This window comes from Spodoptera frugiperda, chromosome 3, assembly GCF_023101765.2.
Source record: "Spodoptera frugiperda isolate SF20-4 chromosome 3, AGI-APGP_CSIRO_Sfru_2.0, whole genome shotgun sequence".
NCBI classification, from domain to species: domain Eukaryota; kingdom Metazoa; phylum Arthropoda; class Insecta; order Lepidoptera; family Noctuidae; genus Spodoptera; species Spodoptera frugiperda.
In genome coordinates, this window is record NC_064214.1 from 5818947 (window position 1) to 5832896 (window position 13950).

Sequence of the window (13950 nt, forward strand, 5' to 3'; positions counted from 1 at the left end):
TAAGCATTACTCAATCATTAGCGTGACTTTTATTTACTGAGGAATGAGAAATTAAACGTAACGTCTTACCATCCTTAATCACCTTTTTTCTTTCAATTCATGTTTTAATAACTTTCTTTTATTTCAGGGGTCGAAGTAATATACGGTGACCAGAACCGGTCTTCCTTCAGTAATCTGTCGAAGCTGCGGAGTGATGAGGGTGGCTCCGGCAATGGAGTCAACGTTTACTCACCAGCTCGTGCTGAAGAGCAGTTGAGAAGAGTTGTTTCTACCAATGGTACTCTTGGAAGGATGAAGGCAGCTTCGGAAATTGAAGGTAATTTTAAAGTTGCAATTTGAAATATAGTTGTCGAAAAGTGTGTAGAAAACAGAAAAAGAAGCGTCGTGAGTGCGTTTAAAAACATACAAGTTCACATGATCATGACACCCAGACACAATTTTGTGGATCACACAAAGAGTTGCTCCGTGCGGAAATCGAACCCGCTACACGTTGCACGGCAGCCAATTGTCCAGCTACTGAACCGTGCAGTCAACTTATAAAATAAATATGACATGATTTTTAGAAACCGCAGCTTCCTAAAGACCAAACTTGACTTGTATGTGCAGGTATCCGGCCATGCGTGGTGACGTGCGCGTCAGGCGCGGGCAGGTCGGCGGCCCTGATGGCGCTGGACGTGTGCGCGCGCGCGCTGCCGGCGGCGGCCGACGTGCCGCGCGTCGTGCGCTCCCTGCGCGCGCAGCGCCCGCACTCGCTCTCCAACAGGCACCACTATATCTTCGTCTACAAGGTTATTACTTCTCTTTTTTATCAAAACCTTCTCATCTTCCCCCTAGTGCTATTACGTACCTCTTAGCTCTTATTAAAATGAGATGTAAATCTATTTGCTCATTACTAAATTTCTTGCGGAATTATATAAAGAAAAACTGGCACTTCTAGAATTCAGAATTTGAAACAGCTGGCGGGGGTTTTCACCTATTTGATATCGTTTACTATAATGGTTTATAGTGGACTGAAGGATATATAATTTGTATTTAACGAGTGTTTCACTGCTTTCAGGTGCTAAGTGAATACGGCAAGAGAATGCTAGGCGGTGGTGTAGACACCATCTGAAACCACGGGCTTCCCCACACGTAAGAACTTTATTCGTACCCATGACAATGCTGGCAATATGTATCTCAAACCTAGTGTATAGCCAGCCTTAGTTTAAAAATAAACTATTTGGAACATACCAAAGTATAAGTTACAAGATCTCTAGAAAATTGATCGCTCAAATAAAAAAGTAATGAATTAAATGAGAAATTATTATTTTTTTAATATCATTATTTTCATGTTTAATCTGTGGATTTATAGATTTATATCTACCATTTACGTCATCGTCATGACAATTTCGCATAATTTTAAATTTTAACGAAACTTGTACATAAGATTATGATTAAGTTTTATTTTTTCGTTCGAACAATTTAATTTTTATTTATTTTTAGGGAATCATTCCACTAGTCTATCGATATTTCGGTTTTCCTAGGAAATATTGTAAGCATAATTTCAATCACAATTAATAAAAATGTATGTAAGCGTCGTTTATTGAATTTTGCTGTGATTTCTACTAAACTCTTAGATTTATACTAATACTAATATTACCATAATATATTTTAGTGGATTAGAGAAAATCTTTGTAGTAAAATAACAATTTTAACTATGCATAACAGTATTATCTAATGGCAACTCTGGTTAAGCTTGACATTATTTGTGTTGCCATTTCCTTTTGTTTTGCATTGTTATTTTGTGCACTAGCAATAATGAATTAAAAATACTCTGTGCTACTTTTAAAAATAGTAAATTACGTAATATTCCGGTGGTATTTAAATATTATATTGTTATTTTCATTTTTGTTTTATATCATATCTATTTATTGTTGAGAATCATTGTTAATTTTTGATTTAAATGTTTAACTTTTCCGTGTGGTCTCCATACACTTTTTAATTTCACACCTTTAAACATTTCTTCAACTCCAGTGTCACTTGAACGATTGATTTTTCGAAAATTCTTTGTTTTTTGTCCAATATATCTATTGAAGAGGAGGCCTTAGCAATATATTTTTTGTTAAATAAAAGTCAAAGCATTTACATAATTAGTTAAAGTGCACTGTTTTATCCCACACGTTACTAGTTGATAAGTATTAGGTTATATTTTAGATTATGTATCGTATTAACTATATTATTGACCAAAAAAATTATATATTACATTGTATACGTCCTACAATCGATATTAAGGTCTTTATTGAGAGTAAATAAATTTTATTGTAATAATATTGCTGTTTTTTTTTTATTTCAAACATTTTTACAGTACCTACATGCATAACATTTGAATTTACCAAATTCTAATCTAATATAAATCTTGCAGAAGTTATATATTTTTATTATAACGTTCGTGAGACATACTAAATTAATTATTATGTTATCGGCTTACTCACGTAATTGTTTGACAAGGAACTCTACTAGTTTCAGTGTTACTAGTATCAGCAAGATAATTGCCGCGTCGTGTGTCGCGGAATGCTGCTCATGAATATAAGCCTCTAGCATGGCTTGAAAGTAGTTGAGTTCCTCATCAAACAGTCACGTGAATAAGCCGTTAACATAATAATTAAGTTAGATCATACATAGGATAAAACTGCTTTAGATACATTAACAACCTGTGAGTTTGTTAAAACACAAGCAAGAAAATGAAAATCTAAATTAAAACTACGACTACAATAAAACACCACTGACTAATTTCTTCGCTGATCCTTCTGGTCCATGACTTTACTCCTAACTCCTTTGTCCTTATTACCATCACTAGGTCCTATTTCAGTGTCACCATCATAACTATCATCAGCATTCATAACATTAGGTCGATAGAAGAAATCCTCTTCTGACGACACATTTCTAATAGAAACCTTAGACTCATTGTCATAGAGTATACAATCACTCGCCGTTTCATAGTGTCCCGTATCTTCATTGGAGGTTTGCTTATTACCTGGTGTATAGAATGGTTTGTCTGCGGATGTGATGGATACATGTGGGTTAGGAGCAGTGTAGTCTATGATGGCATGTTCCCTTTCTGGTGTTTCCATTAAATCTGATAGAACGTCGTCGTGGACGGAATACGGCCGGTATGATGGCAGCGTCAGGAACGATCCAGCGATTGATGTTGACGATATTGTGTTCAAACCTGTAGAAAAGTATAATTTATTACATATATCTGTGTAAAGAGTACTTATTAATGCATTAACTGCCGCAAGAAAACTGCCGAATGCAAATCCTCCCCTAAGCGTCGGTCACCAGTGACCGATGTGGTGTCAATCAATTTGGCACTAATACAGTAGGCAATAATAGGCAGATTAAGCAACATTTTAATAAATAATAAAGATGTTTCTACAGAATTTACGTGGGGTTAATAATAATGTAGATTATTAAAGAGATAGAATAAGAGCTATAAAAAAAGACTTACGTCTCTGGTTCATAGCTGCGGACAACTCAACTTCTGGGTCCTGGCAAAAAATAACAAGGTGATAAAATTAATCATCGATTAAACTAAAGTAATGCTTCCTAGACGGGAATAAGGACTATAATCATTACCTCAGTCCAGTTTGTAGAGTTTCCAGATAACGCTCCTTCGGATGAGACTGGCTGTGGATAGACTGTTTCATAAGGGTTGGGAGGAGCCACAATTTTAGGGTCTACCAGGGTGACCACCTTGTCCGCAGGTTTCGTTTCTTTACGTTTTCCCAATTTACAGTCTCGTCTCACACCGTAAGCTCTGTAGGCGTTCTGTTTATAGAGCAAAAAAAACCTATTAACTGAAAATGACTGCACGGTTGGTGCGGTGGCTGGGCAACTGGCGCCCCGCAACGGGTAGCGGGTTCGATTCCCGCACGGAGCAACTCTTTGTGTGATCCACAAATTGTTGTTTCGGGTCTGGGTGTCATGTGTATGTGAACTTGTATGTTTGTAAACGCACCCACGACACAGGAGAAAATCCTAATGTGGGGCAACGTTTAAAAAAAAATTAGGTTTAGTCAGACTTTTACATGAGATTAAACCAAGCAAAAGGTGACCAATAATAAAAACAAATGTTTTATTCCCATAACCCTGTTAGACGTGAGAAGGATCCCTAAGGTCAGAGAGACCCGGAGCTGCGAACTGCCTAGTGGGTTACCAGGGCTCCGGCTTGAAGAGCAAGAATAAAAACGAGGTGGTTTTTAGGCAGTAAGAGTCTGACACTTCCTCTCGTCTTACCTAAGGCGGGAGAAGCCCTTGGATGATTTTACCGCTTTAAAAAAAAGTTAGAGAGATGTGAGGAATAGAGACGAATATGCCTTTCCTAAATGTACTCCCATGTTCATACCTGTATTTTCTGAGCCATTATCTCGTACTTTATTGTATCACCTGATGCCGCTTGTCTATACAGGTTCAAGGTATGCTTAGCAGCGCACATCACACTGTCTGCCTCTGATTCTGAGGATGACTGAAAACGATAAAAAAATGACTTGTTTACTATTAGACCCATACTATTCTACAGTTACATGCTATTTCTCGAATGATGCTTGTTAGTGCCAAATGAAGTACAATGTGAAACGTTGTATTTCATAACTGATATGAATTCCAGCAGTGAAAAAAATATTTATAATAACATACTAGTTATAAAAAATGTGCACTATAACTTGCAAGCTCAGTCTCCAAGAGATTAAAATGAAACTGCTGGAAAGTAGGTAAATCTATATAAGAGGTAAACATTACCTCTCTAGAAATATCACTCATAAGTTCTCTTAAACCATGAATTAATTAATTAATGTATCAGCAATGATATCTTATCAATAAATGTAAGTAGCCTTACTTCGAAGACAGTAGACTTTTGCGGCCAATGCCTCATGAAGGCGTTACGGATGGCATCCTGAACTGCTGGTATCATATCCTCGTCTATAATGGTTTTCTTCATAAGTCTTCTGAGAAGGCTGGACTCTTTGACTGTTAGGGAAAGTATTTTTTTGTATTTTGTAAATTGTAAGTTACAGTAACTACATATAACTTATGTGACAGATAGTTCATACAAATAATGTTCTTAATTCAAATTTATCTGGGACATTGTGGCATCCAGACATTGTGAAATAGACCGTAATTATTTCTAATGAAGGTACAAAATTAGAAGTTTCTTATTCCCAATGGTGTTACACACTTCGGCAGCAGTGAGCGCCTATTGTCAGATGACTAGCAACCGTTCGCAACTTTGCTACTCGTATTAGAAAAGAAAGGAGACATAACGATCTTATTTAACATGCAGATCCATATGCAAGTCTAAATTCAAATTGAATAAATATCCTGATTCAAAATTACCTAAATAATTCCTCAATTATTTGCACTCTCATAACAATTCTAAATTTGGATCACAATTTTGGATTTTCGAACATCTTTCGACCTCCTTTCTCAAAGTTGCTCAGGAAACTTCTTAAGTAACGTTTGGGTTCCCAATGACGCAAGTCATAGTTAACTCACCATGGTCTTTAGCAAAATAATTGACGATGATATCCTTTGCAGTTTCTATATCCGCCTCGGGCAGGCCTATTTGTTGCAGTTCAGTTTCCAATTCTAGTTCACATCTACAGTTTGATAAGTCTTCGCAAATCTGGCCAGCAACGGATAGGTTGTCTCGCGTTACTAACATTGCTGCTAGGTAGTCGGTTATGAACTTGTAAAGGTCCTTCGGTTGATATCTTAGGACCTTGAAGATAATGAATATCTTGTTTAGAAAAAGTTTTTGTCAGATTTTGGATAGCTAAATACTATCCTTGGTCTGCTAATCGTTTTAATTCTTCCTATTCTATATTTTTTTTTTTTACAAAACTTTGCCCCACATTAGAGAGAACTTGTGTTCACATACACTTCACACCCAGACCCGGAACAACAATTGTAAATCACACAAAGGGTTGGTCCGTGCGGTAATCGAATCCTCGCCACGTTGCGCGGCAAGCAGTTACCCAGCCACTGCACCAACCGTGCAGTTAATATTAAATTATGTAAGCTGATTTCAGCAAATGAGACTCCTTGGTTATCAAATTGTTGGTACAAAGTAGATTGAATAAACTCGCAATAAGAAAAATGGTTTTGCAACATACCTCTCTAGAGATATCACTCATAAGTTCTCTCAAACCATTAGGGAGAGCTATCTTGCAGCTGTCCTTAATTTGTGGAAACACTAAATCATCCATTCTTGTGTTTACAATAACTTTATTGAAATAAATGACAATGTCAAACATAATATAAACGTAATTCTAGTGAGTCATGACACTAAAGTAAAAACAAATCTATTGTTTCATGCACTTGAAATTTCAATTCATTTATAAAACAATCAAAGGTTTTGTTTAAACCGTTATTTGACACAAAATTTTGTAAACAATATTATATACTATGCTACTGAATATAAAGATGATAATCATTTGTTTTCATCGTCGATGGTGTGAGCTGATGACACTATTTCTCCTGAAAGAGAAAAAGATCAAATTAGAGTACATCGCATATTAGTTTCAGCCTTAAGACTAGTAGGACCAATCATCAATCGAAGGCTGAGTTCCAACTTAAACGAGAAATGATAAAGATGTTTATAGATCTACAAAAGAAAAATTTGGAGTCGTTTTAGTTACACTATATATCTCAATAACAGCTAAATCTTTTTGTTAGAACTTATTACGGGATATTTACCATGTTTATTTAATTTGGCGAGTTTCCGATATTTCGGCACTGTTGCAAGCGCCATGATCACGGATTAACTCGTGTTAATCCGTGATCATGCCGAAATATCGGAAACTCGCCAAATTAAATAAACATGGTAAATATCCCGTAATAAGTTCTAATAATAGTGTTAGTGACCATGTCAGTTTAAAAACTTAAATCTTTTTATCCTAAGGGTTCCCAAAAATCTAAAAAAAATAAACGAAACGTGGAAAACAGTTTTGCGCATACGAAGTCTCGAGCAGACGCTAGTTCTAGATATTTAAAACAAGTGTAATTTAGTAATTTCATATACGACAGGCGATCTGCACGTGTATTAACTATCTTATTAGTAAACCCAAACATCAAAGTCTTCATCAGGTACATTATCTTCATCACGTACAACAGTAGACTTATTTTTAGTTTATTGTCTATCTTAAAACACTTATTTGTCGAGTGTGTCTTAGATTTCGTATCTGTTTTTATCTTATCATTAACTTACTATGTAGATTTACTTCCTTGTCTTTATCTTATTTTCTCACGATCACTATTAATATTGACAGTATTGTTATTTTCCATCTAACAACAAGCTGTAATGTAATTTATGACAAAGTAACTAGCAGTTCAAACTTCTTAGTTATGGTGTTTGTAAAATATTCTGTTTTCCCGTAGCTATGGTGACAGGGAATGGGAGGTTAAGGAACTTTATGAAGATTTTCTATAAACTATCTTAAACCCTTTAATTTAATCGATACAAAGCTACAAAATCACGCATGTAGAGCGTTGCGGCTGATTCACAACATCGGATTTGTAAGTGCTTCACGTCACAATGGCTGAAGTTATCGAGATGAAATTTGGAACTGAGGTATATGGTCAAGAACAACACATATTACGCGAACAAAGCCTCTGGTAGAAGCTAGTAAGTGCATAAGTAAATAGTATCCAAATTTATCTCACGTTGACTACAACAATAAAATAATGAAGACAAAACTTGCCTGCCAGTTCTTCGGGTATTTCGAAAGATACTGGTGGCTCAGGTGTATGGGAACTAAATCCAGTAATATTCTCAGGTACTTCCAAATCATCATCCTCAGGTGTCTTAATAATCATCGGAGGCGACTGTATAACAAATAAAGAAAAATCAACCTTAGCGTAAAGAGATAAGAAGCTTTATCAATCGAACGACGTTTTAAAAATGTTGTTAGCTCACCTCTGCAAATGAAATCCTTTGGTTGCTACTCGGGACAGGAATTGGAGCAGATTTTGTTTTTTCGATCTCGGACAGTATTGAACCATCTGTAATTACAAATCCAAATTCAAAATATTTATCGTATCCTTTCTTAAGTTTTTTCTTAATTTATTATTCACAAAGATAGTTAAAAAAAAAAAAAAAATTATTCATTAGTCGCACTGTTCTAGATGGGAGCCTATTTTCATTATTAAAAATATTTGTGATATTCGTATAGTTTCTTATGTAAGTATACAGATTACAAACCATCAGTTGCAGCAACGCTCGGCTTCGACAGTACCATCTCCAAAACAGAAAACGATCCTTTAAATTTAGCTCTCTTAACCTTTAGAAATTCATCGTCCTCAGCATGAGTGATAGTCTTCATAGGGTCATATTGCAGACCAAGCTTCTGACCTTTCTCATCTTCAAACATTTGAGTAACGTCATCTTCTTTGATTTTAATATCCTAGAATGGTTTTGATTTATTAAAATTTTACTTTATTTAGACCCTTTTTAAAGGTCCACAGGCCCGCATCGCACGCATTGGATGGATCTCACCAAACGGATTTATTTTTCAGACTGCGTCCACTGTGTCGGCAGTGTTCGGATTCCCGACGCGAGTATCAGCAATCGGATTGCCGATACCACTTTGACCCGGATTTTTGGCAAAGGCATGCCGTATGACGTCATCAGTACACACCGCATGGTGGCATTGGCGATGAGCGGTCCGTACGGTGCGGATCAGTGGACGCTGTTGTATGAGTTTCTATACAAGACAAACTAAAATCCGTTGCGTGCGATGCGTACGATGCGGGCCTGTGGACGACCTTTAATCATCAAACACACTTGTTTATATGCTCATATTATATTAGTTCCATTAGCTTACCACGACGGGTCCCAGATCTATTTCCCTGGAGCTAGCGACATCTAGCGGTGGTCCTGGCATCTCCACCCTGCGAGTTCTCTTCTTTTTCTTCTTTTCAGGCATCAGATGCTTCAGTACATTTCTACGTACATGGTACCCTCTGTACGCAGCCTTCAAAAGGACAAAATATTATTTTACATCTTTAAATTATCAGTTTGTCTATTATGCGTCTGTAAAAAAGGTATTTCGATTTAATGGTATATTTACAAGTTTCTGCAGCAGCAGCGTCGTCTAATGGGGATAAATAGTTACCCCATGTATCAGATTGTTTTTGCGTGAATAACTTAGTTACATACACTCATGCATCCTCACAAACTTTCGTATTTATATCATTAGTAGTGTAGTTGTGAGTACCTGAATCTTCGCCGTAGCTCGATGCAGTTCGCTGATAGACGGTTTCGTCTTCTTGTAAATTTCCAACGTGTGCTCAGCGGCCTTCTCCCACGCCTCCTCTGGCGTCGTCTTAAGACCCTAGGGATTAAACAGAAAGATTTTATACATTATAAAGTATTTTTCTTTCGCGTTGTGAAAGAAAAGGGGCAGTTTATGTAAGCGCAGTGTCGAATATGCGAATTTTTAAAATCTCAGAAGTAATATGTGCGTTCGCTGTGGAGTTAAGGTTGAATTTGTTATGTTCAGTTTTGGAAAAACCCTTCGATGCGCTTCGACTCTTGTTACTACGTCTGTTATAGAATTTTTTAGCTTACCTTCTTCAACAAAGTCTTTCTATACCAATAGTCTCGGTAAGCATTCCTCGCTATTTGGCATACTTTAGCCGACATCTCTTCATCGAGTGGGTAACGATTTAGAATTTTCTTCAAAATAGATTGCTCCTTCACCTTTTCTGTTAATAATAAAAAAAATAACATTTAATAACATAACGCCCATATTATTTTTATACATCTTTTTTTTTTTTTTTTTTTAAAAAACGTTGCCCCACACTAGGATTTTCTCCTGTGTCGTGGGTGCGTTTACAAACATACAAGTTCACATATACATATTATAATTTGCGTGAGACATACGAAATTTATTTTTGGTTTAGTAAGCCGAATTACTTACTCATGTAATTATTTGACTAGGTATTCGACAAGTTTTGCGACACACGACAAATCGAGTTTCTCGTCAAATAATTGCGTGAGTAAGGCGAAAAATATAATAATTAATTCATATATTTTTTTACTGATAGAACTGTATTGACAAAGAAGATCTTGTTAATAGAAAAATAACTTCAAGTTTATTATTAATATTACACAAATTAAAGATAATGTATAAAATTTATCGCACGATGAAGATATTAAATCGTGCCGCTATAGTTGGTACGTGACTCCAATGTTTAATGTCGATGAAAGAATCGATGTGGCAAGGCGACATTACGTAAACTTTCCAAGTCCAGTCTGCATGCAAATATCACATTATCATCGTCTTGCGATGTTAGCCTCTAGATGTAGAAACCAGCGCAATGAATCTACCTAAATATTATGTAAAATGTGCTGTTTTGGAAACGTATTAATATAATATATAGGTACTAAAACGTTTATTTCACACCATTTTTCTTTTATTCATAGTTTTGTTAGTATTTATGTGTAGTGTTTCGTTAGATTCATTTCTGTGTATAATTGTTAACAGCAATGTTAGTATGAAGTAGCATGTTTATTCACAGAATTAAAATTCACACAAAACCACAGTGAAAACTCTTGTCTCTTGTCTAACTGCCCATTTTAATCACCGATCTCAATCAAAAATCTTTAGATTAAGATCGATTTTAACTTAGAGATTCTGTCAAAAATAGACGTCGATCCAAAAATTTCAATAAAGATCGGGTATCAAAATCGGTAGTTAATATAGTAAAACTAATATATTTCTGCATATTATTTCTATGCATCGATTGTATGACGTAACACATTTTTAGAGAAATACTTCCATTTGTAGGTACTTGTCTTTCATTTAAATGAGTTATCTGATTCGCATTAAACTAGATAGGCCTCTTAAAACAAGGATACGGCAATGTTTTAGGAACTGGTTTGGTAATTAATTTAAAAATTGTAATACTTATCATGACTTGGTACATTAAGGATATAATCTTCTGCGAGACAAATTTTGAAAATAGGACCCTCTTAAATTTACAGACAAAGAAATTCTATGAACCGTGACATAGTTTATATATTTCATACCTTTTCCTTCAACAGGCTTGGATGCCTCAATTTCGTTCTTGATAATGGTAGCTAATTCTTTCGCGTCTTCTCTCTCCAGACCAAGTTGCAGCAGATGTTCTGATACTGTAGGGTGGCAGTCGCAGAGCTCGTCTAGTATCTTGACTGCCATGATCCCGTGCTCGCGAGTGATCAGCAACGCTGCTAGGTAGTTGGCGATGAAGTCCAGCATTTTGGCTGGTTGCCAGCGTAGCACCTGTGTAGATATAAGGTGAATAAGTCGTTGATGGGTTGGTAAGTTAAGCAGATGTATAATAATATGTTTTTTTGAAGGGCTAAATTATCCAATGGCTTCCTGTCTTGGGCGAGGCGAGAGGGAGTGTCAGACTCTTACTAAAAACCACCCCGTTCCTACTCCTGCTTTTCGAGCTGTAGCCCCGGTAACTTGCTAGGCAGTCCGCAGCTCAGGGTCAGACGTATATGCTTAACTTCACTATCTGAACAATATTTTGAAACAAGAATTTTTGTTGGGGAAGAACAAAGAAACTACAGAAAAAAGCTATTTCGTTTCAACCTTCAAGAAAAGAGCGTATTCCTTTTTACAAGGCCGGCATCATACCTGTGACTCCTCTGATGTTGCGGGTGTCCATGGGCGGTGTTGATCGCTTACTATTAGGCGGCCAGCAGGCTCGTTTGCCCCCTATTCCAAAAAAAGGTCTAGGTCCCATTGTTCACCAAATATCCTCAATAACCTATCCGGACAGATGGATCCGGTAAGCACATTTTAAAGATGAGATGAGAAAATCTGGTCCATTGCGACTGGGGTCTACCTCACGTGTGATATCAGACATGAGCTCCTTGAGTCCTTCAGGGACGGTGAAGACGTTGGAGCAGCCATGCTTCTGCAGCAACTCATTCATTTCATTATTTCCTTTGCAAGCAGCTTCTTTTCTTTATTCTTGTTGATAATCTGACAGTTCTTGACGTGGTTCTATCATCTGTGACGTTGGGATATTTGATTTTGTTTTCTTTTTTATTATAATGTAAATAGAATTTGTTGTATTATTATATTGAATTTGTTGTAAAACCTTCTTTCAATATTATTTGATCCATTGACATATTTTATTGCTGCTATTGTATATTATTTATATCTTTCTCCAATAGGAAATTTAATTTAGGATTATTAAGATATTATAGTTAATACTCATCGGTTAAGATAATTTTTAATGTTGCACTTCTTTAATATAATAACGACGAGCATGTATGAAAAGACTGATGACTATTGATGAATCGAAAGAGGTATGTAAGAATCGTAGCAACTGGCGTTCCATAGTCTCTGCCTACCCCCGTGGGAAATAGGCGTGAGGTTATGTATGTATAGGTAATAATGGCATATTAGGTAATAACCATCTGAAGAAAAGAATGTGTGTGGTGAACCTACTCTTTAAGTAAAAACCGTTTAAAGCTACATTAAACCAGGAAGAATTGCGATAACCTTTTAGTACACAGTGATATTTTTTTATTGAATGATTCACTGTCGTTCTTATCAGTAAGTGAAGTAAATTCTTGGCACATTATAATAATATGAAACATTTGCGTATTCTTTATGTATGAAGATTAAGTGAGTAACCTTGTAAGTCATGTAATATTTTGAGTTGTGTGTACACACATATAGTAAATTCTATTATCATAATAATAGGGTAGATGATTAATTTTTATTCTAATGTCCGTCTTGTAGATTCTTTTAAAATATTAGACACGTATTTTTGATTTTATTACGGTAACAAATACTTCCCGAAGATATTTCGATTTGAAATATCGCGTGACGTCACTTCTATGTACATTTTGTGCGTAGAGTTGACGTATTTGCATTTGATTTGTTTTATCCAAGTATTATTATCTTATGGTATGACAAAATAAAAAAATACGTATTTAATTTTTTTTCATTACCTAACTGGCGGACCAAATAGATTTTTAATATTTATATCCCGTCATCATCCCTTTTATGTTGACATAGGACATAAGGGTCTGAACTTTCCTGAAGCTCGATAGATGGCGTTGGTATAGTTGACAGTTAGCATTACTGCGCTGCGGTAAGAGGGATGTTGTGTAATCTGCAGTACCTAAAAGCACGAAGTCTAGATTGGTAATATGACTGGTAAATGACATTAAATGAATTTCATTACGTACTTCTCTGTTCATCTCTTCGGCGAATAAATGGCGGGATGTTCTCTCACTCTCTCTTCATGCTATATTATAGGGTCAGGTGGGGTAAGTGAAACTCAGGGGGAAGTGAAACACCCATTCATAACTCTATAACTAACAAGTGTATCGATACTTCGCGCTTAGTCGGTAAAACAGAATGGCGATGTGGTTTTATTGATAAAACATAGAAGTCGCTATTATCATTTTCTACACCAATAAACAAAAAAGAAATTTTTCAACTGTCAGTTGTCAAAACACGAGTTGGAGGTGTGACGATTTCGGCCTTCGTGAAAGTTTTAAAATAAGTGTTTTAAATGTACCTAATGGTAAGTACTGAGTAAAAAGTATGTACTTTCTAGTCCAATGATTATATTTGGATAATTCTTAAGGATAATTGAGTTTTGGCTTTGGTAAAAACTAAACCTAAAAAAGTGTTAAGTGGGGTAAGTGAAACTTAATACACGGGGAAAGAGAAACATATGTTTCACTTCCCCCGTATCAGAAATCACAAACATTTTTACGTGATTAAAAATGTTGGTAATCATAAATTTACTATTTGTGTCTAAATTATATTTGCGAAATTCTTATAACTTTTTTATTTTCAGATTGCCTTCACAAATATCTCGTAGAAAGAGTGGACACGGACACAGACTTAATAAATCGGTTACTAATGACATCAGACCCCTACATTGCAAGCT

At 35.9% G+C, this 13950-nt stretch overlaps 2 protein-coding genes across 6 annotated transcripts in view; one reads left to right on the top strand and one right to left on the bottom strand.

Moving 5' to 3' along the window:
• LOC118273896 (uncharacterized) overlaps positions 1–2309 on the top strand; it is an 80285-nt gene extending 77976 nt beyond the window's left edge. For both annotated transcript variants that reach the window (XM_035591082.2, XM_035591083.2), the window contains 3 exons: positions 128–316; positions 607–788; positions 1058–2309. In XM_035591082.2, coding sequence (XP_035446975.2) covers positions 128–316; positions 607–788; positions 1058–1111 — 425 coding nt within the window. In that variant the 3' untranslated portion in view covers positions 1112–2309. The remainder of the gene's footprint in view (positions 1–127; positions 317–606; positions 789–1057) is intronic.
• Positions 2310–2703: 394 nt separating this feature from the next.
• LOC118273928 (uncharacterized) lies at positions 2704–12031 on the bottom strand. Of its 4 annotated transcripts, none has more exons than XM_035591142.2 (10): positions 11878–12031; positions 11069–11303; positions 9605–9741; positions 9252–9368; positions 8859–9008; positions 8237–8438; positions 7952–8037; positions 7737–7860; positions 6150–6513; positions 5607–5755 (listed from the first exon to the last, which is right to left on the bottom strand). In XM_035591142.2, the coding sequence occupies exons 1-9, from the start codon at positions 11965–11967 to the stop codon at positions 6467–6469; spliced, it is 1188 nt and encodes a 395-aa protein (XP_035447035.1). In that variant the 5' UTR covers positions 11968–12031; the 3' UTR covers positions 5607–5755; positions 6150–6466. The 4 variants fall into 4 exon arrangements, with proteins under 4 accessions (XP_035447034.2, XP_035447033.2, XP_035447035.1 ...); XM_035591144.2 differs by having other exon boundaries at positions 11883–12020; XM_035591141.2 differs by lacking the exons at positions 7737–7860; positions 7952–8037; positions 8237–8438; ... (3 more) ...; positions 11069–11303; positions 11878–12031 and adding exons at positions 2704–3208; positions 3488–3527; positions 3616–3807; positions 4385–4504; positions 4874–5004 and having other exon boundaries at positions 5530–5659; positions 6150–6466.
• Positions 12032–13950: the final 1919 nt, after the last annotated feature.